The sequence below is a fragment of the Malaclemys terrapin genome, chromosome 1, assembly GCF_027887155.1.
Source record: "Malaclemys terrapin pileata isolate rMalTer1 chromosome 1, rMalTer1.hap1, whole genome shotgun sequence".
NCBI lineage: Eukaryota > Metazoa > Chordata > Testudines > Emydidae > Malaclemys > Malaclemys terrapin.
The window spans coordinates 11,233,431-11,260,272 of record NC_071505.1 but is presented as its reverse complement, the minus strand read 5'-3'; the positions used below and the strand labels follow the sequence as shown (position 1 = coordinate 11,260,272).

Sequence of the window (26,842 nt, the reverse complement as noted above, 5' to 3'; positions counted from 1 at the left end):
CGCTGCGTTGTTGGTTTTACTGGGATTGTAGCATTACATAGTGTATGAGATTAACATGCTACAGGAGTGTTTGGTCCTTAAACAATTATGTGATTTTTTTTGTTGTTGTTTTAGAAATCTATTCTCTGAAGAATATATCTGAGTGGAAATGCGCTCTGGAAAAATCCCTTAATGATGCAGCAAAGTTTCCTCTTCCAATGGAAGTATTCAAGGTAAAAGAGACCCATTTATTCTTTAATTAGAGAGCCACCAATGAATAAATACATCAGGGAGTGAATAGCATCTTGTATTTAACTCTGCTAGGAGAGCGATGCTCTAGTAGGTCATGCTGCAAAAAGTCACACGTGAGAATTTTTCATAATCTGAAATAAAAGGGTTTTGTTGTTCTACAGATTTTCCATTTGGAAAATTGACTCCTTGGAGTCAAAGATTATTATGGGAGTAGGGAGTGCTTGGCATTGTTTTCTCCCACATCATTTTTTAAAGCACATTGCTATGTAAGGCTTGTGCAAAAGACACCACTTATGTCTTCAAAGTAGGGTTTAAGTGGGACTTAGGAACATAGGAATTGCCAGACTGGATCAGACCCAAGGTCCATCTAGTCCAGTATCCTGTCTCCAGCACCAAAGGAAGGTGAAAGAACCCTGCAGTAAGCGGACGTGGGGTAATCTGCCTCCACCCCCACTTAGGTCTCATCTTGGTCTGTAATAGCCAGAGATTGGTTTCAGCCCCAAAACACATGATTTAAAATCCCTTCCAAAAATCTGTTGTCAGTGATTATGATAACTCTGAATATTCTTGATTTTGCCATATAAATATCCAATCTCTTAAATTCTTGGCCTCAGTTACTTCCAGTGGCAAAGAGTTCCACCTTTTATCAGTTTTGAATTTCCCACCTTTTACTTTAATAGAAGATCCCATTATTCTTGTGTAACGAGACTGGATGCTTCTGTTCTCCCTATCTACCTTCTCTAGACCATTCATAACTGTATATACTTTTACCATGTCCCCTCTTATCCATTGTCTTTCTAAGGCGAACTGTCCCAGTCTGTCAGCTTCTCTTCGTAGGAGCCCAGGCGCATTCTTATCACTTGTCTCTAAACTCCTTCCAGTTCTGCAATACCATTTTTCAAGTTGGGTTGACCAGTACAGCACACAGTAGGACCAGTGTTTCAAAGTCCTTATATTGGCCCTCTGCACTATGGTAGGTTTCACCCTATTGTTGGTAAAATCTTTTCAGAAACTCTTAGTTCTTTTTTTGTGTTTATCCCAAGAAGCTGCACGTTCCAGGTCCAATCCAGCTCCCATAGAAGTCAATGGCAACATCCCGTTGATTTCAATGAGAGCAAGATCAGACCGTGCAGAGGAGATTATAATAGCTGGCCATACGTGTCGTGCAAAGAATATTTTGTGCTCACCCTCTCTTGAGTCCGCGTTAATTGTTTTGGTGATCTAAACTGGTGCCACTAGTGCCATTATTGTAATACTCTGGGTTTCAAAAGTATCTTCTGTCTGAAGATCAAAAGGTATGTCACAAACACTCAGGGAAGCCTTGTTAGTTCCATTGCACAGCTAGGAGAACTGGAACATAGTGATAAAATGCTGCTCTAAGTCTGTGGAAGAGATATGCTGGTGATAGGTGCAATAAGAAGGCCTGAAAGATATAGGCTAGAGTCCAGATGGTTGTGCTGCCATACATGTGCCATGACCACCCAGTCACCTCTCTTCTCGTTCTGCCTTCCTTCAGCTGATAACCTGCTCGTTTGATGAGTGAATTTTGTCAGACTGTCTCATGGAGCCCGTTAGCAGGTGTGCACTGCATCTCCTAACAAATCTTCTGCCTCAGGGGGAGGGATAGCTCAGTGGTTTGAACATTGGTCTGCTAAACCGAGGGTTATGAGTTCAATCCTTGAGGGGGCCACTTGGGGATCTGGGGCAAAATCAGTACTTGGTCCTGCTAGTGAAGGCAGTAGGCTGGACTTGATGACCTTTCAAGGTCCCTTCCAGTTCTAGGAGATCGGATATCTCTATGAATAAATTAATCCCTTCCTTCATCATTGCATAGTCCCCTGCTTCCTATTTGCCAAGCATTTTAAATATAGGTTTCATCATTACTCTCTATGGGGGTGGAATTCACCACTGTGCAGCGAGTCAGTACAAGACCACTGCATCACTCACATCCTACTGCATCCCCAAAATAGGGGCACTAAGCAATTACAGATGTCTGGTGCTGGCCCCTTACACAGGGTTGACTTTTACTCTGTTGTTGGTGATGTTAGGAAGGGTAGTTAAGGAATGGAATAAGCTTCCCAGAGAGGTTGTGGAATCCCCATCACTGGAAGTTTTTAAAAACAAGTTGGACAAACCTATCAGGGATGATCTAGGTTTATTGTGTCCTGCCTCAGCGCAGAGGGCTGGACTAGATGACCTCTTAAGATCCCTTCCAATTCTTCATTTCTATAATTCTGTGTCCTTTAAGGAACCCCTAGTTTATATTTTATTTATTTGCTAGGAAAGACAGCCACTTTGTACTTTTCTGCTGACAATAACACCTAGCTCTTGTGTAGCACTTTTCATCGGTAGATCTCCAGGCACTTTACAAAGGAGGACAGTATAATTATCCCCATTTTACAGCTCAAGAGACTGAGGCAGGGAGAGGGGATATGACTTGCCAAAGATGTCACAGCAGGCCAGTGACAGAGCCAGGAATAGAAGCCAGATCTTGTGAGTCCCAGGCTCTACCCACTAGATCACTCTCCCTGCCCAATCTCCCATCCTTTATTTTCACTTTCCAAAGACAGGTGCAGCCAACTCCCTAGGAAGGGTTCCGGGCTCTGTGGTCCAACTAAGAAGCACTTTAATTAGAACAATTTTTTTCAAAACTCTCTGGGTGAAATCCACGTCTGGCAGAGGGCTAATGCAAAGCCCGTGCTCATTGAAGTCCCATTTATGCCCTATTTTGAGACTATAACCAGCACGTAAGGGATGCATAGGCCTCGCGTTGGCTGTCTGCACAAAGGTGATGTCCAGTCACTGTCCCCATATTACTAATGATTCTGAGTATACACTTTTTATTTCATTTATCTGTTTCAAGGTCAAACCATGGTGGTGCTAGGATTAGCCCACAAAGAGGTGATGCTGGTACTTAATTTCTGTTCCTGATCATATTCCGTGTTTGAAAGAGTTCAGAATATTCCTGGCAAGGCATAAAAAAAGCTTTTTTGAATGTACTCCTTCTGGCTGTGGGATCCTCTCTTCTCAGCGTGCAAACTTATGTCCGCTTACTTTCATGATGGCATCAGGACTGTGTTTTTAGACTCAGTGAGTCCCACTTTTAAGGTGCCTTGTGGTGGGTGATTGCTGGGCTGCTCATCCGTTAAGAGGAAAGAGCAGCGCCAAGCACTGTGAATCGACTAAGATGAGCATTACTTTGGGACTGAACATGAAGAAGGGCAAAAAGCACAGGTGCTTTTTGTTTCGTCAAACCAAATCCGGGGTGAGGTTCAGCTCAGCCCTGTCTTCTCCAAGCCCCTGATTCTGGGCATCTATTCATAGAATCGTAGAATATCAGGGTTGGAAGGGACCTCAGGAGGTCATCGAGCCCAACCCCCTGCTCAAAGCAGGACCAACACCCACTAAATGGTGGGGGGGTTGGATAAATATTTCTGCTCCGGGCCCATTTCTTGTTTCAATTGCAAATGAGTAAAGCACAGAGTGAGTTTTGTTTTGCTTTGAAAATGTCACCATCAGTCAGGCACCTGCTTTGCATAACCAGAGAGACTCATGTCTGTGTCTCATTTTATGTCAGTCTCCAAAACTGGGGGTGAGAGGCAACATTTGACTGCAAGGGGCCAGGTCAGAGTAGCTCTGTTGAGTCACTTATGTCGGTGAAGTTACTCCACTGGTGACCAGCTGATGATCTGGTTTAGGTTCTGATTTGGGGTCCATTTCTGCTTCCGTGAGTCAATTGCAGAACTCCCATTGATTTCAGCAGGAGCAGTATTTTGAAGCCTATCTTGGTTCTTCCCCCCGCCCCCCATTATTTTCCTTTGGTTTTATTTGATTACTATTATTTTAAAATAGTGTCTGAAATCCTGGCCCCTCTGAACTCAATGGGGAGTTTTTCCATGGGATTTCATGACACATGGGCATGAGGACAAGATGAACCCGGCTGACAAAAGCTTGCATTTCATTTACTCAGCCAATAGGTCCAGAACTCCTTCGTTCAAAACATACCAAGCCTGATCCTCCTCTCCTACGTTGTTTTTATGCTGGCTTAACTTCATCGGCGTTACTCCTGATTTACGCCCGCATAAGGATGAGGCGGATCAGGCCCATTGTCTAAATGTCTGGCACAAAAATCTTTTAATTAAGCAATAAGGCCTCAGCGTTTGTGCGGTTTGAAAATGTCCTGCCACTGGTGGGGACTTGGGCATGAACTAAAAAAAGCCAGCAGCTGCCCCAGCTGATGATGATGGGTTCATCTGCTCTTGTGAGCTAAGCAGTGTCTGACTTGGCTGCTCCTTAGATGAGAGACCTCCAAGGAAAACCTTAGATACTCAAAAATGTGGTGGTGGTGATCCAGAAGGTGGTGGTCTTCACTGAAAGTCAGAGGAGAACTAATTCCTCCCCATGGTGCAACAGGGCTCCGGGGGGCTATAGCTGTCGTCTGTTAAATGAGCTGTAAAACAGAGATCATGCAATTGTTAACGATCCGGGGGCATTTTTGCAAAAGTGTAAGTGTCTACTCTGCTGTACTCGGTAAATTCCGGTTTGGGTAATTATAGTCCATCGATTCTGATCCGGCAAAGCATTTAAGCATGTCTTTAACTTTAAGCACACAAGTAATCCAGTTGAAGTCCATGCTTAAAGTTAAGGACATTTTTAAGTGTTTTGCAGGATTGGGGTCTAAATTACTTTTGCAGTTTCAGTTGCGCACATATGGACGGTGGGTGAATGACCTGTTGGGGGAGACTAGCCCCTGCCCCACCTGCTGCCCGAGGTCCCTTCCCTATCACCCCCACCTCGCCTGCTGGAGCCCAGAGCACCCCCACGGTAGCCGCTGGCCCCCCAGGCCACCCAAGCGCCCCCAGCCCTGGAGCGCCAGGTGGGCGGCTTGGTCCCAGCGCCCCCAACCTCAGCCCCAGAGTGCCGGGTGGGTGAACAGTATGGCCAAAGCGCCCCCAATCCCTTCCCCGGAGCACCAGATGTGCGGCGTAGCTGCAGTGCCCCCAGCCCTGGAGCACTGGGTGGGCGGGGCAGCCCCAGTGCCCCAAGCACCAGGCCTTGCGTGCACTGGCCTCAGCCTGCCAGCCCCAGCCTCTGGGCTACAGAAGAGCGGGAAGGGAACTGGAAGCAAGCAGGAAGAGACCTGGGGGCGGAGCATGGGCTGGGCCACACCAGGCTGTTTGGGGAGGCTGAGTCTCCCCCAGCCTATGATACCCGCCACCCATGTCAGTCTCCCGAGGAAGAATAGAGCCATTGTTGCACTTTGCAACCTAATTCCAGAGCGATGCGTGCCATTCTGTGGTTGGTAAAGTGACTCCTGTATGTATGGGTCAGATCAACTCCCATTACATTCAACGGCAAAACTTCCTCTGTCTTCAGTGGGGCAGGAGCAGGCTGTAATTGGGGCCTCATACTCCATTGACTTGCCCCTGGTGTCATCAGTGCACACAAGTACAATAATATTAATAACTACTAGCTCTTATACGACACTCCATCCGTCCGTCAGTTCCAAACTGCTTTACAAAGGAGGGCAGTGCCATTATCTCCATTTTACTGTTGGGGAAATTGAGGCACAGAGAGGGGAAATGACTTGCCCAGGTCACCCAGCAGGCCAATGGAAGAGCCAGTACCAGAACTCAGGCATCCCTATGCAGTGTTCTATTCACTAGGCAACACTGCCTCTCTGCTACAAGTAGGGTGAAAAATATTACCCTTTCCTATCTGGTGACGTTTTACATGCGTCTTGTACTGTCATTTGGCACAGATGTTGCATGTGGTTTGTAAAATGCCATGGGATCCTTTGGGAGGAAACGGATATAACTGCTAGTGAATATTCTGGGTGTTTTACTACTAAATGTAGTGCTTGGCAAGCCACAGCTCCTAGAACAGGCTGTATAAAGAAGTTATACTGCACTAATACAAATAATAATAAATAATCTAACCCAGTGTTTCTCAAACTGGGGTCGCCGCTTGTGTAGGGAAAGCCCCTGGCGGGCCGGGCCGGTTTGTTTACCTGCCCTGTCCGCAGGTCTGGCCGATCGCGGCTCCCACTGGCCGCGGTTCGCTGCTCCAGGCCAATGGGAGCTGCTGGAAGTGGCGCGGGCCGAGGGACGTACTGGCCACCCCTTCCAGCAGCTCCCATTGGCCTGCGGCGGCGAACCGCAGCCAGTGGGAGCCGCGATCAGCCGGGCCTGCGGACGGGGCAGGTAAACAAACCAGCCCAGCCCGCCAGGGGCTTTCCCTACCCAAGTGGCGACCCCAGTTTGAGAAACACTGATCTAACCCCCTTGTGCCTCAGATTCTCCACGTGTAACTTGGGACAGTAGCACCAGTATTGCTCTTTCCGCATTCGTGCATGCTGACAGCTGAGCCTGCAAATAGTCTATGAGTACCTATCTGGAGAGGAGATTGTGGATGCTAGCTGGCTCCTTAATCTGGCAGACAAAGACACAAGATCCAACAGCTGGAAGCTGAAGCTAGACAAATTCAGACAAGAAATAACTCACACGTTATTAACAGTGATGCAAAGTAGCCACTGAAACATTTTGCCTAGGGATATGTTGGGTTCTCAAAGTCTTTGGGGAACACACACACACACACACACACACACACACCCCCCAGTTTATACCACTGTAGGAACTACCCCTTTTTATCAAGATGGGATATATTTTAAACGGAGATGCATTAGCCCAACTGGAAGTTACTGGTTTTAATGCAGGAATTACTGGGTTACATTTTACCATCTGTGTTATGCAGGAAGTCAGGCTAGTTGATCATAAAGGTCCCTTCTGGCCTTAAAATCTATGAGTGCTAAAAATGAAGCCCCTTTAAAAGTCACATCCAATCTGTAGAGTTTGGATAAAATGATGGATGAGCATCAGATGCAGAGTACTAGAAGTGTTTAAAAATGGGGGAGAGAGAGATTATTTAGGTTGGGGCAGGCTGCTGGAATTTATTTATTTAAAACTTTTAAATGATTTGGATTCATCAAATTATGCACATAGCTAGACCACAGTAACTGGACGGTCTTATTCCTGCTCCCCTTGGGCTTCTACCCCAGACCTTCCAATTGTTGGTTATACTCACTCGCTGCATGTTAGATTGGCAGATCTCTGGGGCAGGTACCATCTCTTCTATGTGTATGTGCAGCACCTTGCACAGTGGGTCCCTGATTCTGATTGGGGTCTTCGGACACTACCACTGTCCCAGCAATGGTAATAATCAATACTTTGGGTAATGGGATGAAGTTTTAAGAAAGGATCATTTAGGCTTCAGACTCTCCTAAGGCCAGGAGTGGAAGCACCACCCCTTATAATGAGAGCTGGTTGAAAAAAATCCAAAATCTGGAATTTCAGTGTCACTTTTAGTTAGAATTTAAATGTTTTTAAAATGGGTAAAAAATTAATATTTTTTCCCCTTTTTCCAACTTTATGGCATTTTTCTTCCAGATTTTGACCAAAAAAGGTGCAAAATTATCCCAACACTTGTCACGATGATCTGATCATTTCAGTTTGTTTTTTTGACCAGCTCTTCTTGAGAAGTTGGAAAGTAAGCGAGACCCAGTTTAGGGTCTGGAGGGGGACAGTCCTGGATGGAAGAAGGGGATGGACTAGATGACCTAATAGGTTTTTCCTTCTCAGACTCCCATAATAGCTGGGCATGTGTTGCCGCCGCTGGTTGAAGCGGACGTGCTTTGGTTTAACTTAGAAGCCGAACTTGAATGTAAGCATTTCCCTGCTCCCCAAGCGCTGATTGCTTGGCTGGCGTTTGCGATGCATGCTGTGCTTTAATAACCTGCTCGTCGCCATTTTGCTACAGCCTGCCAGGTTGTTTATACTCCATCTGTTCCTTCGCATCCATAACTCTCATCCGCCTTCTGGTGGGATCCTTAACTTCCTGACTGCTATTTGCATGGCTGCGCTGCGCTTTGCATAGACTCACCCTGCTAATCCCTTACATTTGATCCACTTCTGTCTGAGCTCCTTCAATCTCTTTATCTTGGTATGTGATTTGGCTAGGGCCCTTCCAAATTCATGGTCCATTTTGGTCAATTTCATGGTCATAGGATTTTAAAATGGTCAATTTCCTGATTTCAGCTAGGTAAATCTGAAATTTCACAGTGTTGAAATTGTAGGGATCCTGAGCCAAAAAGGAGTTGTGGGGGGGTTGCAAGGTTATTGGGGGGGGGGGGGGGTGTTGCAGTACTCCTACCCTTACTTCTGCGCTGCTGGCGGCAGTGCTGCCTTCAGAGCTGGGCAGCTGGAGAGCAGTGGCTGCTGGCTGGGAGCTTAGCTCTGAAGGGATTTAGGAGTACCCCAGAGCCACCACTAGCAGCGCAGAAGTAAGTGTGGCATAGTATGGTATTGCCACCCTTACTTCTCTGCGGCTGCTGGCAGGGCGCTGCCGCTCTCCGGCTGCTCTCTGGCCAACAGCTGCTGCTCTCTGGCCGCCCAGCTCTGAAGGCAGTGCAGATGTAAGGGTGGCAATACTGTGACCCCCCCCCTAAAATAACCTTGCGACCCCCCCTGCAAAACCCTTTTGGGTCAGGACCCCCAGCTTGAGAAACACTGCTCTCCCCCATGAAATCTGTATAGTATAGGGTAAAAGCACCAAAAAGACTAGATTTCACGGTCCGCGACGCCTTTTTCATGGCTGTGAATTTTGTAGGGCCCTAAATATGGCTAATCACACTATCTTAAAGTGCCTTATGAACTTGCAATCCTTCATCCCTTCCAGGAGCAAGGTTGGCTTTGTAGCTAAGGCACTGGACTGTGACTCAAGAGATGTGGGTTTCAGTTCCTGCATCTGCCATAGGCTTCTTGTGGAACTCTGGACAAGTCTCTTAACCTCTCTGTGGCTCAGTTCTTACAGCTAGGGATAATAACACGTCCCTACCAAAATGCATTAATATTTGTGAGGCACCCAGATGTAGTGGGGATGGGAGCCATGTAAGTAACCATCCCACTGGCTTTGCTTTTTAACACACACCCTTTTGTTTTACTAATGAACATCAGTGGTTGCTCAGCCAGCCAGAGGTTAGTGGGGTGGAATGGCCTAATGTACTGCTGATAGAACTGGGCCAGGGGAAATTCCAGAGTTCAGTCTCTGACACTGACTTGCCGTTTGTTCTTGGCCATGTCACTGGTGCACACATTTTCTGACTGGGATGCTTAACAGTGTGCACCTAGAACCAGATTCTTCTCCTAGTTACAGTGGTGTAAATTTGGAGTAAAGCCATTGACTTCAGTGGAATTACTCTGATTTATGAGATAAGTGAGAGCAGACTCTGGCCCTTCACTATAGATGTAATCATCTAAATAAGGGACTTGATTGCCAATGATGTTGAACACCCACAGCTCCCATTGATGTTAGCTTCTGACCTCACTTACTCTGCTGTGTCCCATTAACTTCAGCAGAGTTACTCCTGATTTACACCTTTAGAGGTGAGGGAAGAATTGGCCCAAATGAGTAGCTGTGAAAGCTCAATACATTTTAAAAGTCCTGCTACTTACCCAGATACCTAAATATGGATTTGGGGGCCTCGTTTTAGACACTCTAGTTAGAAAACTTTGGCAGGAATTTGTGTGCATCTCAACTTTCCCATCTGTAAAATGGGGATAATACGTATTACATAGCGAGGATTCATTAGTGAATGGCTGTAAAGTGATTGGGTTGGCTGGAGGTTCCTAACCCTCTACTTTTGCTTGAAGGCAGTAACATGTACGTAGGTGAGAGTCTTTTTAACTCTTGCTCTACTTTCTACGTTTCCACCATCTAGAAGAATCCTAGAACCTGGGAGTGAAGGAATATTTGTTGCCTGGCTGCATTTTATGCCATCTGCATCAGGCAGAGGGATAAGGCAAAGGTGCTTTGTATTTCAGAGTTAGAATGGCTACTCTGCAATGTGGCTGTTTCTATGGTAACTATTTTTTATTGAACAGGGGAGGCCTAAAATACCGAAGACTAAATTCGGCCCTCAGCTGTAGGCATAGGGCTTCCACGGATTTCGAGTCACACATCAGAGGGCAGAATTGGGTTCAGACATCTTAACAGTTACTTCTGCTGGGGAGTGGGGTCATAATATCTCGAATGATTTCCCCCTCCCACACTAAATTTTAGTGTCTTCCCAACACTGCCTGTCCAACCAGCAAGCCCCAGCTTCTGCTGTCTCTCTTTCCCCTGTGTGTGTCCTCATGGAAATCTCTCCACGTTTAGAAAAGGAAGTTGAATTGCAAACAAGCCCAATTCATGTGGAAATAAAGCAGGGAACTGCATTTGGGAGGGCTTTTTTTTGTTAATTAAAAAGAAAGGCATGATTCCTGTGGAGACAGCTTAGAGATCCTTCTTATCACGTTTCCTCCTGTCCTGAACTGAACATCACACATGAACTGTCTGCTTAAAATTAGACTATTCCCAGGGGCACTGAGGAAAACATTGGGAGGAACATATTATTGAAAAGTCAGAACAAAAAATACAATCCGTGATCAAAAAATACAATTCGTGATCTAATTCCGCCTCTCCCTCCAAGCAGTATAAACCAAGGCAAGGTTTTATTGAGGCCTAAAAAGTTAGGTCAACCTAACTTTCACTGGTGTGTGAAAAAGCCACACCCCCGAGTGACGTAGTTAAGCTGAGCTTACCCCCGGTGTAGACAGCGCTAGGTTGACGGAAGAATTTTTTCGTCGACGTCAGTACTGCCTCTCATGGAGGGGGATTAACGACAATGATGGGAGAACCCCTGCTATTGTGGTAGTGGAGGGATAGCTCAGTGGTTTGAGCAGTGGTCTTCTAAACCCAGGGTTATGAATTCAATCCTTGAGGGGGCCACTTAGGGATCTGGGGCAAAATCAGTACTTGGTCCTGCTAGTGAAGGCAGGGGGCTGGACTCAATGACCTTTCAATGTCCCTTCCAGTTCTCTGAGATAGGTATTTATTTAAGTGTTACATTGGTCCAGCTGTAGTTGTGCCCCTGTAGCAATAAAGTGTAGACACAGCTGAAGTCTTTAGTGTTTTACACCAGTGCAACTGGTGGAAGGGAGAGAAGAATCAGGCTCATCATTTGTTTACTCATTTTTGTTCAGTGTGGAGGTCATCCTGGATCCAATCACTTTGGCGATGTTCTATAGCAAAACCCAGTTCTGAGTTCCGCAATTGGCCCCATCTTCATGCTGGACCCTGAATCAAAGCCCTGGATCTGAATAGCCCAGAGCTTGGGAGTGTTTGAAATCAGAAGCTGAATTTTGCATTTTGAACTCATCTCTAGCTCGCTGTATAAACTGCTGGATCCATTATTCCCAACGCTAGGCCAAACTGTGGTTTATAATTGTATCCAGGTAGCAGCAGAAAGGACGGTGAATGTGGTTGTGTATTTGCAGAATGGGTGCACTCCTCAAAATTTGTGGGAGCAGCTACAGTAGCCAGCTCAAAATATGGCTTTGGGTAACATTTTAAAGCCGCCTAAGTGGCTTAGGTGCTTAAGTCCCAGTTCCAAAAGTGATTTAGGAGCTTACATCTTTCAACAAGAATTAGACACTCAAGTGCCTAATGGCTAGATTTCCAAAGGTATTTAGGCATCTACAAAAGTGCCTAAGTGAATTAGGCTTCTAACACCCATTGAAAGTCACTGGCTTTCAATGAGAGTCAGGCACTTAGTGTTTACAAAAGTGCTTTAGCAGGTTAAGTGCCTAATTCCCAGTGGAGGTCCCATTGGACAGTGACTTCCAATGGGCATTAGGAGTCTAACTTACTTAGGCACTAAATCGTTTAGGCTCCTGTTATAAGGGTAGGGGCTACTTGCAGCATTCAAACTGAGTGGTAATAAACCCTACGTCGAATAGCGTAGCTGAATTCGACGTATCGCAGCCGACTTACCCCGCTGTAGGGACGGCGGCAAAATCGACCTCTGCGGCTTCCCGTCGACGGCGCTTACTCCCACCTCCGCTGGTGGAGTAAGAGCGTCGATTTGGGGATCGATTGTCGCGTCCCGACGGGATGCGATAAATCGATCCCCGAGAGGTCGATTTCTACCCGCCGATTCAGGCGGGTAGTGTAGACCCAGCCTGAGTGACTGGATCCAGGATTATCTCCACAATGAACAGGCGGGGACACCAAGGAGCAAATGACTTAATTCCTAAAGAAGGGGACTGGGCGTTTGGACTCCTGGGTTCTGTTCCCAATTCAGTCAGTGACTTGGTGTGGGACAGGTGACTGATCTCTTCTCCTCTCACAGCATCGAATCCTGCAGGTCTGTGGGCATGTAAACCAGGGATTATACTGCATGTGAATGCAGAGAGGCTTGGTTAGCTAATGATTGCAAAGCAATCTGAGATCCTCCGCTGAGAGGTGCTGCGGCAGCGTGTTTCATAGTAAGGGGCAGCCCACTGTTATGATGATTACTCAAACGTAGCTGTCGACTGCCATCTTTCCAACAACGCAAAAAGCACGTCGGAAGATCTGCAATTGCATCTGCTGTGCTCGCCCTAGACGCCAGCGAGAACGCGGTTCAGTTTAATTGCTTCTTGAGATTCTCGGTGAGATTCATTACAGCTCTGGCTAGTCCCGAGGTGGCCCAGACTGTAGATGACAGGCTTTCTTTCATTCAGCAGAGGTTCTGTAATGTGCCATTCATAACTCAGGAACGCTGTTGTAGGCCGTAATCGCTTACATTAGAGATCGTGCCCCTTTGAATGAGCTACTGCTGTGCTTGTACCATGTTAATTCTCTGGGCTCAGGCTGCTGAGGAGAAATTGCGCTTGGCGGGAAAGAACTTCGCAGCATCTTAGTGGGTTAGCGGTTCCACCCCCCCACACACTGCACCCCTCTTCTGTGGTTAACGCTGAGGGGGCGTTTCTGTTCTAAGCCCTATATACAGGCCATATAACTTGGTGGGCCAAATCCTCATCTATCTAGTTCCATTACAGTCTGTGGGGCGAGCAATTGCTCAGCCGCAAGGAGTAAAGATTCACAGTCTGGCTCAGACATTAAATGAGGGGAATAAAATGTTGGAAACTGCCAAAGACATCTTCGCCCCCCCCCCCCCTTCTTGGGCCAGGTTCTGATAGCCGTGGTCACCTTGAGTAGATAGCTGTGAGAGGTGAAGTGACCAGTCAGCTGTCCCACACCAAGTCACTGACTGAATTGGGAATAGAACCCAGGAGTCCAAATGCCCAGTCCCCTTCTTTGGGAATTACGTAATTTTCTCCTTGGTGTCCCCACCTGTTCATTGTGGAGATAATCCTGGATCCACTCACTCACTCACTCACTCACTTTGAAAGTGTTTATTATCCACACCCAGTTTGCATTCTGCAAGTGACTCCTACCTTTATAGCAGACCCTGAATCAAAGCCCTGGATCTGACTAGCCCAGAGTTTGTAAGGTGTGCCAGCTCCCCCGGACTGCTGGCAGCTTCCCTCACGCCTCAGCTCAAGCATGTGCTTTGGATTCTTAACTGTTGAACCTTGTGAAATAATAATAAAGGGCCAGATTTTGCCACCCTTCATCACATTGGTGTGCCTGGGACAGCATAACGATGGGCCATCTCTCACTCGGGGCAGACTCCAAAGGTGAAACCAGACAAAGGGCGGGAGAGGAAACAGAGACATGAAGTCACTTGCCCAAGGTAACCCAGCAGAGCCAGGAATTAAAAACCAGTCTCCTGAGTTGCGGCAGAGTGCCCGATCTGCTAGCCTCCACTGCTTTCCAGGAAGCGAGCCCTTTCTTTGTACATCCAAAACTCCGCTGCAGAGGGTATCCATTTTGGGGGAACAAGGAGCGCCTAATGAGGATTTAAATATAAGAAAGGTGCCTAAAACACTTGGTCGTCCTTATAGAAGGAAATAAACCAGGAGAGAGAACACAATGTGGAATGACTAGGAAAGTCCTTTTTTTCCTGTTTAACATGGCATATCATGTAGCAGTGTGAATACAGGAATGAGAGAGCAGTTCATTAATGCAGTGTATCAGTTTGAGACTAATACTAATTAAAAGCTTTCCTTTCACTTCAGTGAAACCTATTCTTAGAAATTATGTCAGTTAATTGGAGTTTTGAAGAGAAGCATATGCCGTAGCCTCGCCAATTCCCAGTGGCCCAAAGCAGTCAGACCACTGGGACTGGAGGGACTGTGTTTTGGATCCTTCCTTTCTCTCCCCTCCCCCCCATTGTTGAGGTGAAAGTGTGGTTTAAGACGTTTTTCATAAATATTTTTATTGCGTAACAAACTTCCAGGAGAGATAGGTGAATCCAGAGTCTAACGGGCTTTAGGGGTGAAGCAAATGTCATAAGAATGACATTCCACAGTAACACCCCTTTTTACTCCTAAATCCCTATGCAACTGTTGAACAAATCAGCCCCCGCTTCCCCCCCCCCAAAAAAAACCTCTACCCTGTGTAGAGTTTTGACCCCAAAAAGAAAGAAATACCTGAGACTCCATGAAGTCCACTAGGGACTTCACTCTTGGTATTGATTTTACATGCAAGGTGCTCAAAACATTAAGGTGCTGGGCTGCAAAATAAGATCCGAAGGCAGACACGGATGTGCTTTTGAAACAAAACCATGCTATGTATTGTTAGACTTCTACAGAGTTGTTCTTTCTGTTGAATTAATTTTGTCTTTAAGAAAGGAACAACAAACACTAGCTATGGAAAACTCAACCCCAGAAATGGATGCAGATAAAAATGATTCGCAATATGGTCTAGGTATTTAGGGCCCAATCGGCAAAATACTTAAACATGGATTTAACTTTAAGCATATGAGCAACCCCCTTTGAGGCCAATGGGACTACTCACTTATTTAAAGTAAAGTGCATGCTTAAGTGCTTTGATGGATCTGGGTTTTTAAAATGTATTGACGCTTGAGACTAGATCATATCCCAGATCTGGGGGAAGGTGTTGCAGTCCAAACCTAGTTCCCAAGTGCACATTTTGCAAATGATCCCTGTCTATATACTTGGAAGCAAATGGTTGGGGCATTCAAAACGTAGAAACGAACTTCATGGCTGGACCCTGTGTCTGTAACAGCCAGATCAAAATCCTCAGTCCAAATGCTTCCGAACTTTGGGGGTTTGAAATTTAGATCTAGACTCAGGTTTGAATTTTGCAACCATGCCCCATCTCTAATTGAAACGTTCCGTGGCAAAGCTGATGATTTTGATGGTGATGACGATAGGCATTTCTGAAGCATCCATCATACACTCTAGGCACTATTTACACAGGCCCAGATTCTGCTACTCTGACTCTTGTCGAGTAGTTGCCTTACTCCATAGATTCATAGATTCATAGATTATAGGACTGGAAGGGACCTCGAGAGGTCATCAAGTCCAGTCCCCTGCCCGCATGGCAGGACCAAATACTGTCTAGACCATCCCTGATAGACATTTATCTAACCTACTCTTAAATATCTCCAGAGACGGAGATTCCACAACCTCCCTAGGCAATTTGTTCCAGTGTTTAACCACCCTGACAGTTAGGAACTTTTTCCTAATGTCCAACCTAGACCTCCCTTGCTGCAGTTTAAACCCATTGTTTCTGGTTCTATCCTTAGAGGCTAAGGTGAACAAGTTCTCTCCCTCCTCCTTATGACACCCTTTTAGATACCTGAAAACTTCTATCATGTCCCCTCTCAGTCTTCTCTTTTCCAAACTAAACAAACCCAGTTCTTTCAGCCTTCCTTCATAGGTCATGTTCTCAAGACCTTTAATCATTCTTGTCGCTCTTCTTTGGACCCTTTCCAATTTCTCCACATCTTTTTTAAAATGCGGCGCCCAGAACTGGACACAATACTCCAGCTGAGGCCTAACCAGAGCAGAGTAGAGCGGAAGAATGACTTCTCGTGTCTTGCTCACAACACACCTGTTAATGCATCCCAGAATCATGTTTGCTTTTTTTGCAACAGCATCACACTGTTGACTCATATTTAGCTTGTGGTCCACTATAACCCCTAGATCCCTTTCTGCCGTACTCCTTCCTAGACAGTCTTTTCCCATTCTGTATGTGTGAAATTGATTTTTCCTTCCTAAGTGGAGCACTTTGCATTTGTCTTTGTTAAACTTCATCCTGTTTACCTCAGCCCATTTCTCCAATTTGTCCAGATCATTTTGAATTATGACCCTGTCCTCCAAAGTAGTTGCAATCCCTCCCAGTTTGGTATCATCCGCAAACTTAATAAGCGTACTTTCTATGCCAATATCTAAGTCGTTGATGAAGATATTGAACAGAGCCGGTCCCAAAACAGACCCCTGCGGAACCCCACTCGTTACGCCTTTCCAGCAGGATTGGGAACCATTAATAACAACTCTCTGAGTACGGTTATCCAGCCAGTTATGCACCCACCTTATAGTAGCCCCATCTAATTTGTATTTGCCTAGTTTATCGATAAGAATATCATGCGAGACCGTATCAAATGCCTTACTAAAGTCTAGGTATACCACATCCACCGCTTCACCCTTATCCACAAGGCTCGTTATCCTATCAAAGAAAGCTATCAGATTGGTTTGACATGATTTGTTCTTCACAAATCCATGCTGGCTGTTCCCTATCACCTTACCACCTTCCAAGTGTTTGCAGATGATTTCCTTAATTACTGGCTCCATTATCTTCCCTGGCACAGAAGTTAAACTAACTGGTCTGTAGTTACCTGGGTTGTTTTTATTTCCCTTTTTATAGATGGGCACTATATTTGCCCTTTTCCAGTCTTCTGGAATCTCTCCCGTCTCCCATGACTTTCCAAAGATAATAGCTAGAGGCTCAGATACCTCCTCTATTAGCTCCTTGAGTATTCTAGGATGCATTTCATCAGGCCCAGGTGACTTGCAGGCATCTAACTTTTCTAAGTGATTTTTAACTTGTTCTTTTTTTATTTTATCCGCTAAACCTACCCCCTTCCCATTAGCATTCATTATGTTAGGCATTCCTTCAGACTTCTCGGTGAAGACCGAAACAAAGAAGTCATTAAGCATCTCTGCCATTTCCAAGTTTCCTGTTACTGTTTCTCCCTCTTCACTAAGCAGTGGGTCTACCCTGTCTTTGGTCTTCCTCTTGCTTCTAATGTATTGATAAAAAGTCTTCTTGTTTCCTTTTATTCCCGTAGCTAGTTTGAGCTCATTTTGTGCCTTTGCCTTTCTAATCTTGCCCCTGCATTCCTGTGTTGTTTGCCTATATTCATCCTTTGTAATCTGGCCTAGTTTCCATTTTTTATATGACTCCTTTTTATTTTTTAGATCGTGCAAGATCTCGTGGTTAAGCCAAGGTGGTCTTTTGCCACATTTTCTATCTTTCCTAACCAGCGGAATAGCTTGCTTTTGGGCCCTTAATAGTGTCCCTTTGAAAAACAGCCAACTCTCCTCAGTTGTTTTTCCCCTCAGTCTTGATTCCCATGGGACCTTACCTATCAGCTCTCTGAGCTTCCCAAAATCTGCCTTCCTGAAATCCATTGTCTCTATTTTGCTGTTCTCCCTTCTACCCTTCCTTAGAATTGCAAACTCTATGATTTCATGATCACTTTCACCCAGAGCAATCCCATTTAAGCAATCCCAGAATAAAGTACTGCTCACCGTAAGGCTAGTAGAAATGAGATGTCACCCTCTTTGTGGGCTAGATTGTGCCATTAGAACTGAGCAGGACTGGGCCCTTGCCAGAGGGGATGATAACTAGCAAACATGAGTAAGCGTCTCAAGTCACTGCCTCTCAGTGCCTCAGTTTCCCCATCTGTAAAATGGGGGTAATGATACTGTCCTCCTTTGTAAAGCACGTTGAGATCTACAGGTGAAAAGTGCTATATAAGCGCTAGGCTTTATTGTTAATGGTTAAAATATACAGCCAGAGGCTAGGATTCCTGAGTTGTGTTCCTTTCCCTGCCATTAATTTACTGTGTCGCTTTAAGCAATTAACTTAACCTTCGGCAGTTTCCCTAGCTGCAAAATGGAGAAAATAACATCTACCCTGCAGGGAGACTAAATCCATTAATGTTTTTAGAGTGCTTTGAGATCCTCCGATGAAAGGTACAATAGAAGTGCAAAGCAAGATTAAAACAATGATTCCTCCGTCTCTACTAAAGCTTGTAAAACCCTTCCTTCAATGTCACTAGAAACAGAAGTTCCCCAAAATAGAAACTGTTAAATCCATAAGTAAAGACAGTTCTAGGGGGGAAAAATGACATACTACTTTGAATCAATATAAAAACCACTTTAGGACAGGAATATAACATGTAGCGGTGAATGTAGAAGGGAATGGCATTGCCAAGTACTATTAGATAGAAGTAGGTTTTCTCCATGCAATTTGGAGTCCAGAGCATTTTTTTTAAAGTGAAACAATACCTCTTATCGCAGGAGATGTACTGGCTAATGGATTGATGGTTCGGAAATACTCTTTTACCACAGAAAGGAGATCACTCTTGAGCTAATAAAACTGAAATGTGATCCTTAATGCAATGCGGTCCTAGGGCTTCTACCTGTGATATCCTTTGTTGAGGAAACAGGTGTCTCAATAATGGGAACAAGACTTGCCTGCCCCTTGCAAAGGATAAATCCGTGGCTAGCACCGTCCCAGTTTGGAGTCTGAGGCTGAGAGTTTAAAAGCCAAGTAAGGCATTTGAACACCCAAATTAATTCCCTACAAAGTTGGGCAAACCTCTCCCTTAATCGTGCATGCACAGGCCAGCAGATCAAGGTGTCTGTTTAGGTCCAGATTCGTCCACCCATATTCACATAGTCTCTTTTTCCACTGAAATCTTCTCCTTGCAGCGTAAGGTACTGCTCAGCCTGAGTAAGATAATGTTATTTGATCACTTCCCAGACTTTACAAACCTCGCACCACCCCTGTGAAGGAGGGGCGGACTAATATCTCCATTTTGCACATGGGGGACAGCGGTACAGAGACACTAGGTGACACCCCCCCCCCCCCAAGGATTACATAGCAAGCCTTTGGCGGAGCAGGGAATTGAATGTGGATCTTCCAAATCCCAGCCTAATGCCATAACCACTGGCGCCATCCTTCCTGTTAGACTGGTAGACTCTGGCCCTTTGTTACATTAGTGGATTTAGCGTTTGAGGAGGGCGCTTTACTTATGCACAGACCAGGTTTAGTGCTGGCCGGCTTCCCCGCACTGCCCTGTAAATGTGCAACCTTGCTGCCCGCCTTTTGGGTTCTGATGACTTGTTCTGTCTCCATGGCCTGTTCTGCTCAGTTGAGGGGGGCCAGCTGGAGTGCTGACTTTTGGGAAACCTTGTTGAAATCCTGTGTGGTTGGAGGGCCAGGTTGTTGCCACTCCCGTGCAGGTCTGCAAGCTGGGGGAGGGACCAAGGATCCGTCCATCCCTCCATCTCTTGTGATGCTGCATAGGGGTGAGCCACAATCCCAGGGCCTGCATCCCCTGAATGCCTTCACCAGAGCTAGGCTTGCCAAGGGGGCAGAGACATGGCCCCTACCCTCTTCTGTACCATCCAGGAGATCTGGATGGGCACTGATGACCACAGGCAATTTTGCTGAGTCAGCCAGAGTGTCCCAACTTCTGTGCGATCCCTTCGCGCCCACCTCGTGAGGCTTAACATAGCCCTAAGGCAGTAACGTGCAGTCTCGTTGCATGGCTTTTAAAATAAATGGCTGACATCTAGTGCTGTCCCTTGTCTCAACAGCTAGAGAGCCTGATTTTGGTCACTGGGCCTAATTTTGAGTTACCTATGCTTGGTCAGGGTCAAAGTGGGGGATGGGTTAAGGTCTCTTTAAAGTTGTGTCTGTGTTTCCTGTGTTCTCTTGTCACGTAGGAACCTGCCTCGCCTGTTGTGTAAATGTAGAGCAGCCTTTGGGCTGCTCTCCTTCACATCTGCCCCATGGGCCTTGGGAAATGGAGAATAGCTATAGGGCAGTGCACTCTGGCCACACCCCTGACATTCCCCTGTTACAACTCCCAGTGTGCCCCCCGTGCTGAGGGGCTAGGAACAGGGCTGGCGTAGATCCCTTACACCAGATGAGGGGACCCTACACAAGCGATATTCTAAGTTATCCATTTCTGTTCCATTTAAGACCCCGTTATGCTGTCAGACCAGCACAGAAACACCTTTGTGAAAATGAGAATCTAGCTGCTCACGGTCACAAGCTGCCAACATCCACTGAGAAATTTCAGGTGAAATCAGTGGAAGTTGTTGCTGTTTAAGGAATGAAAGATTTGGCCCTGAATATCCATCCTATGGGATCCAAGCATTAGTATGGGATCCTTTATTCTCTCGCCTATCCTGGTCTGGCTTAAAAGTTTATACTTGGTTTCTTTCTTTTGTTAGGAAAACTGTCCATCCAGAGAAAACAATCAAAGCCACAGAGCAACGTATTAATTAGGCAACACAGGCAGATTCATTACTGCAGGCAAATGTACCTCTTGTAAAATAAAATGCTGGGGCACTTGGTTCTCATAAATGCTGAGTTTGTGGCCGGTATCACTGATACGCAGATTTGCTTGTTTCCCATATATATGCATAGGATCATGCTGATTTGAGGAGCCACTTCTTCACAGTGGGGATGAAGCTGGAGGTGGTGGGCATGAGGGAACCCTTTAATATCTGTCCTGCATCAGTGACTAAGGTGAGCTCTTGCAAGTGGGACTGAAAATACCATGCTGGCCCCGAACTATAGGTTAATAACCACCCATGGTTAATAATCACGTTTAAATGACTGTCCAGTGGAATTTCATTAGCTGGAGATCAGAATAATAAATGTGCATTAAAAAAAATCCTTGCCCGTCACCTTGCTCTCTCTCCTCATGGATCATCTGCGTATTTTTATTGTGCTAGTTGGCGCGGGATGATATCTTCCTTAGACCTATACATGCTGGGGATCTTGTGTGCAGATCTCCCCCCCACTACAAGGAAGGGGAGACAGGGCTGCCCATTCAGCATCATCTCCCCTTCCCCTTCCCTGGCTATACAGAAGCTATTCTGCATATCAGGGCAACCACCTGGGACGAGGGGGCAGGATAGGGCGGGGACAGGGAGTATGCATGTTTTTCTCCCTCCTGCCCAATAAAGCGGGTACAGCATTGGTGGTAACACACACATTCCGTAGGGAAAGGGAGTGCTAAAACCTCTTTCTTTATCCATTCGCCTCTGACCCCGGAAAAGGGAGCACACCCTCATGCTTGCGTACAGTCCCAGAACAACAGATGGCCCTATTCGTTCTGCAGTCCCTTGGTATCTCAGCAGTGAGCAGGTGCTTTTCAGGCCAACTTACTGACCAGGGACTGATCTGTTAAAATGGCACCTCACACCCGCGTTGCCTTTTCTGGTTCGGTTGTGTCACCATTGAGGTTCTCCAAGGCCCACACTGGTAGCTAAGAATATTGCACTACCTGTGCAATGCCAGGAACAGCTGGCATGCCCGCTGAGCATCTGTCTGCACTATCTAGCTGATGGCCCTTATAGCAGGCAAGAAGGCCACCATCGCCTGGTAATTAAAGCAGGGCTAAACCTTGCCTGTCCGCACATGAGCTGTGCTAGAGGTGGTGTGTGGTAGTGTAAACAGCTGAGAGGAGCTGGCTTGGGAACTCACGACACTTCATGAGCGTTCTACCCTCTCTCTCCTACCGATATAAAAGCCCCGCCCACAACCACACTGGACACACCCTCTTCCGGCTACCTTAGCCAGTTCACTCCTTTTGCATAGGCAGAGCTAGTGGCAACGTGCGGCAGGGCCCAATCCTGCACCTTTGAAGTCAGTGCCATTGATTTCAGCGGCTGCAGGATCAAGCCCCCAGGCGCACGTGAAGGGGAAAGAGACGCCTTGCCCCTTCGGACCTCCAGCCCAGGATGAGCCAGGATTTGTTTCTAGCAAATTCAATTGGTGAGCAGCCCCAGAAGCTTAGGTGGTACCCTGCATGTTTATGGGGCATCAAATCAGGAGTCCCCATCAGAAACGTTAGCAAGTATGTTGTCATCCCTCTTAACTGGTCTGATAAAAGTCATTGCCACAATGCTTCAGATAACACACTTCAGGCCAGGTTCTGCCCACATGCGACTCTCACTGAGGTCCCAGGCATGTCCTCTCAATCTGAGTGTGTCCCTTTGTAACTATGATGTGACACAACAGGTGGAATTCACCCCATGCCAAAGGACAGCACGAGGTCCAGGGCCCTTTAAATCAGGGGTGGGCAAACTTTTTGGCCTGAGGGCCACATCGGGTTTCTGAAATTGTATGGAGGGCTGGTTAGGGGAGACTGTGCCTCCCCAAACAGCCAGGTGTGGCCCGGCCCCTATCCAACCACCCCCTGCTTCTCACCCCCTGACAGCTCCCCGGGACTCCTGCCCCATCCAACCCCCCCCCCCTGTCCCCTAATGCCCCCCCCCCCGGGACTCCTGCCCCATACTCCCCTCCCCGCACTCCCTGTCCCCTGACCGCCCCCGGACCTTCCACCCCTGACTGCCCCCTGCCACCACATCCAACCCCTCCTCTCATTCCTGACTGCCCCCCTGGGACTCCTGCCCCATCCAACCATCCCTTCTCCTTGTCCCCTGACCACCCCCGGAACCCCTGCCCTGACTGCCCCCCACGGCCCCATCCAAACCCCCCTCTCCTTCCTGACTGCCCCCCAGGGACCCCGCCCCATTCAACCCCCCTGTTCCCCGCCCTCTGACCACCCTGACCCCTATCCATACCCCCGCCCCCTGACCACCACCCCTAACTCCCCTGCCCTCTATCCAACCGCCCCTGCTCCCTGCCCCCTTACCGCACTGTCTGGAGCACCGGTGGCTGGCGACGCTACAGCTGTGCTGCCCAGAGCACCAGGACAGCCAGCCACGCCGCTCGGCTGGAGCCAGCCACGCCACAGCGCAGCACAGAGCACCGGGTCAGGCCGGCTCTGTAGCTGCGCTGCTGCCCACAGCATTGTGCCGGCGGCGCAGTGAGCTGAGGCTGCAGGGGAGGGGGAACAGCACGGGAGGGGCCAGGGGCTAGCCTCCCGTGCCAGGAGCTCAGGGGCCAGGCAGGAGGGTCCCGTGGGCCAGATGTGGCCTGTGGGCCATAGTTTGCCCACCTCTGCTTTAAATCCTGCTTTCACCCTCTTTTGAGTGGGAGGTAACTGGTGCCTAGTCTTTGCTGGCTCTCTGCTTATAGATGAGTTTCACCCACACTGCAGACATGATCAATACAACTCCTAGTTCCATTCCTCGCTATGGAGTTTCAGGAGCCTATTTCGACTGTCTGAGCTGATAAATGAGCCCTCCTGGCTGAGACCTGCACATCAAACTATGGAGAATTATGCTGACAACCAGGCATAGATACGTTATTTTACCCCAGCGTGGCGTGCATTACAATAAATTAACATTGGCCTGTTTTCTGCCCTTCAGGTTTTTAACAATCATTATTTACAAGTGACCATTGATGACCTGAGACCCGAACCCAGCAAAATCTCAATGCTCTGCCATGCTGATTCCTTAGGGATCTTACCAGTACAATGGTGCCTTAAAAACGGAGTCAATCTCACACCTCCCAAGGGTCTGTATTATGCGTTTTGATGGTCGGTATTTTGTTGTTGTTTTTCCCCTACCAAAAGACAAACCGGCTCTCTTGATGCCTTTAAAAACGACGTTTCAATTTACCTGGGAAGATAGAAGTGCTAATTGTCTGGAAAAAATTACTAAATGATATGGGCCAAATCCACAGCTGGAATAAATTGGAGTAGCTGATGAGCTGGTCCTATAAATGGTTTTATTTATTGACGTGCATTATGTACTGTACTGAAGTTGATTAAAAATCCTAATTTCCTGGGACTGACACAGCTACAAAACAGAAAATAATGAATTCTTGTAATATGGATCTTTATAATACTCATCACCTTCATGGCGCTGTATGAACATTGAAGGCCATATTGTGCCCTTCTCATTACTGTATCCCGAGAGGAAGGATAGTCCAGTGGTTAGGGCAGTAGCTTGGGAAATAGGAGTTCAAATCTTGCCTCTCTCACATACTTCCTGTTTGGACTTGGGCAGGTCATTTAGCATCTCTGTGCACTAATTCCCCATCTGTAAAATGGGTCTAAAAGCACTGCCCTCCCTTACGCAGGTGTAGTGAAGATATATTTAACATCGTGAGGTGCTCAGATAATATGGCAAGTAGCTAAGGGAGATTGATAATGAGCAGTCCAGGGATATAAAAGGGGCCATTCTGCAGATGCGGGGCTGGGGGTACTGAGGCACAAAGAAGTTATCTGCCCAAGAACACCCAATACATTGGTGGGAGAATTAGGACTGGAAGCCAAAAGAAACACTTGCAACATGGTCTTACTGATCGCCATATTTGGGGTCGGGAAGGAATTTTCCTCCAGGGCAGATTGGCTGAGCCTCTGGAGGTTTTTCGCCTTCCTCCGCAGCATGGGGCAGGGATCTCTAGCAGGAGGGTCTCTGCCGATTGAAGTCACCTAAAACAGGATTGGGGACTTCAACAGCAGAGTCCAGGGAAGGGTAGCGACGGTTTTATGGCCTGCAGCATGCAGGGGGTCAGACCAGATGATCATAATGGTCCCTTCTGACCTTAAAGTCTATGAACAAAATCTGAGAACTTCCAATTGGAGTTTTTTTCATTTTGGAGCAATTCGGATAAATTGTTCCAGTTTTAGAAAACCTTGAAAAGGATGTAATTTTTGAAACTCCATCTACTTCAGTGCAAGATCAGCCATAATGCTACCGTGGGTTGTTTTTTTTTTTTTGCTAAAATTGATATTCTGGTGTCAGCAAAGCCACTTGAAACAAAATTGTAATCCCCCCCCCAATAATATTTGGTGAGTGAGAGTTTATTTAAATTGGAAATAAAATGCTAGCCTGTAAGCTATTATTCCATTGTCACGCTAATACTGTTAGTGGATTAAAACTCTGCTTCTAGTGGGTTCACCCATACAAGGTATCGGGCATATATCCAACAAAAACCCTCCAGCATATGCTTAATCTGAAGCCCATGCTGAAGTCAGTGGCAGCTGTATACTCACATCTGCAGACAGAATTTATCCTCTTTTATTCTGCTAGTTCTAGAGAAATGAATGTGGCCTCTTGACACTGAGTTCAATACTGCTTGAAACCAAGGTGCTTGCTTAACTGTTCACAAATGTTTGTTAGGAAAACTATTTCCTCAAAGAATGGTCTAATTAATCCCTTTTCATATAGGGCCTGAGTCAAAACCATTGTCTCCAGTTTACATTACAGGACCCAGCATCATAAGCACTGTATAGACACGTAGCCAGGCCTTCCCCCAAGAAGCCTATGGTTTAATTAGATAAGGCAAACCAAGGCACAGAACAGCAAAGTAACTTGCCCAAGGACTCATACTAGTCACTGGCAGTACCAGGGCTAGAAGCCAGGTCCCCTGATTCCACTGCACCACAATTATCGGCTTTACTGCTCATAAATCTTAGTATTTGCCCCTAGCCACCCCATACTTGACCAGGTAACCTGCCTATTCAGAATCCATCTCATACAGGCCTGTTAATTAACTAAGACGATAGACCATATGTTTCTCTCTACAGTGGCCATTGCTTCGTAAGTTCCATACCACGCACTTTCAATTTAAGGTGATACAAAGGCCTTTCGATACAGAATTTTATGATTCAGGTTGCCTTGACTTCTGCATTTGATGCCAATTTTTTTTGGCATGGCAGCAGCATAGTTGCACCTCTGGTGACTACTGTACTTGTTTCTGTACCTGAGCCAGAAATGTTTAAGGAGAAAATAGATGTATAGTATCACCTCCAGGGATCTGGGTTCCTGAAGGTTCTTGAGGAATCATTAGAAATCCTCTTGTCCCCCAGTAACAGACATGCATGGAAACCGTGCTAAATTAGCACACCGAAAATCTCCGGTCTGCTAGGTGGGGCTGTTGAATCAAGGATCCTGAAGGGGACGTGTGAGCAATGACATGAGGAAGATGGGAGATATCCATACAGAGTAAATTAACATATTACTTCTGGTGTGTTTGGTGGCTCTATGCCCAAAATACATCTTAACACCCAGGGTGTCGAAAGCCTTTTCTTCTGACAAGCGCTATGTCTGTCACTCAAATGTGATCAGAGGTCTGAGCACTTCTAAATGCCTGATTTAAAAAGTGTCTGGGAAATAAAAATGTAACCAAACTGGCAAAGAGTCCCGGGGGGACTTACATGAGTCCATGTCTCTCTAGCCCTTTCTGAACAGGACAATATCAGCCTTGAACATTAAAGAAACAAACAGGACAAATATAAAAGGGGTGGAGAGCTACAGAAATTAGTTGTTTCCAAAAGACAACAATGGTGTGAACAGGCAACTGATGAAATATATTTAAGGCTACGTTTTAGTCACAGGTATTTTTAGTAAAAGTCATGGACAGGTCACGGGCAGTAAACAAAAATTCGCAGCCCGTGACCTGTCCATGACTTATACTATACCCCTGACTAAATCTTGGGAGTGCCCACAGGTGCTGGGGGGGGGGGGGGAAGCAAAGGGTGCTGGGAGGGGCATGGGTGCTCGGGGGTGTGGCCCGGGGGGTGCTGTGGGTTCACAGGGGTGGTGTGCTATGGGTGCATAGGGGGCGGGGCACCGCAAGTGCTGGGAGTTGTTCTGGGGGGGGCTGAGGGTGCTTGGGTGGGAGTAGCCCGGGACCCCCACTCGTGGTGGGG

General features: G+C 46.7%; 1 protein-coding gene across 1 annotated transcript in view; it reads left to right on the top strand.

Annotated features, from left to right (window-relative positions):
- The window catches only part of SFMBT2 (Scm like with four mbt domains 2), a 210,095-nt gene that overhangs the window by 112,664 nt on the left and 70,589 nt on the right, over positions 1-26,842 (top strand). Inside the window, exons 7-9 of the mRNA XM_054016151.1 lie at positions 115-212; positions 20,692-20,793; positions 23,550-23,697. Of these exons, the coding sequence (XP_053872126.1) occupies positions 115-212; positions 20,692-20,793; positions 23,550-23,697 (348 nt within the window). The remainder of the gene's footprint in view (positions 1-114; positions 213-20,691; positions 20,794-23,549; positions 23,698-26,842) is intronic.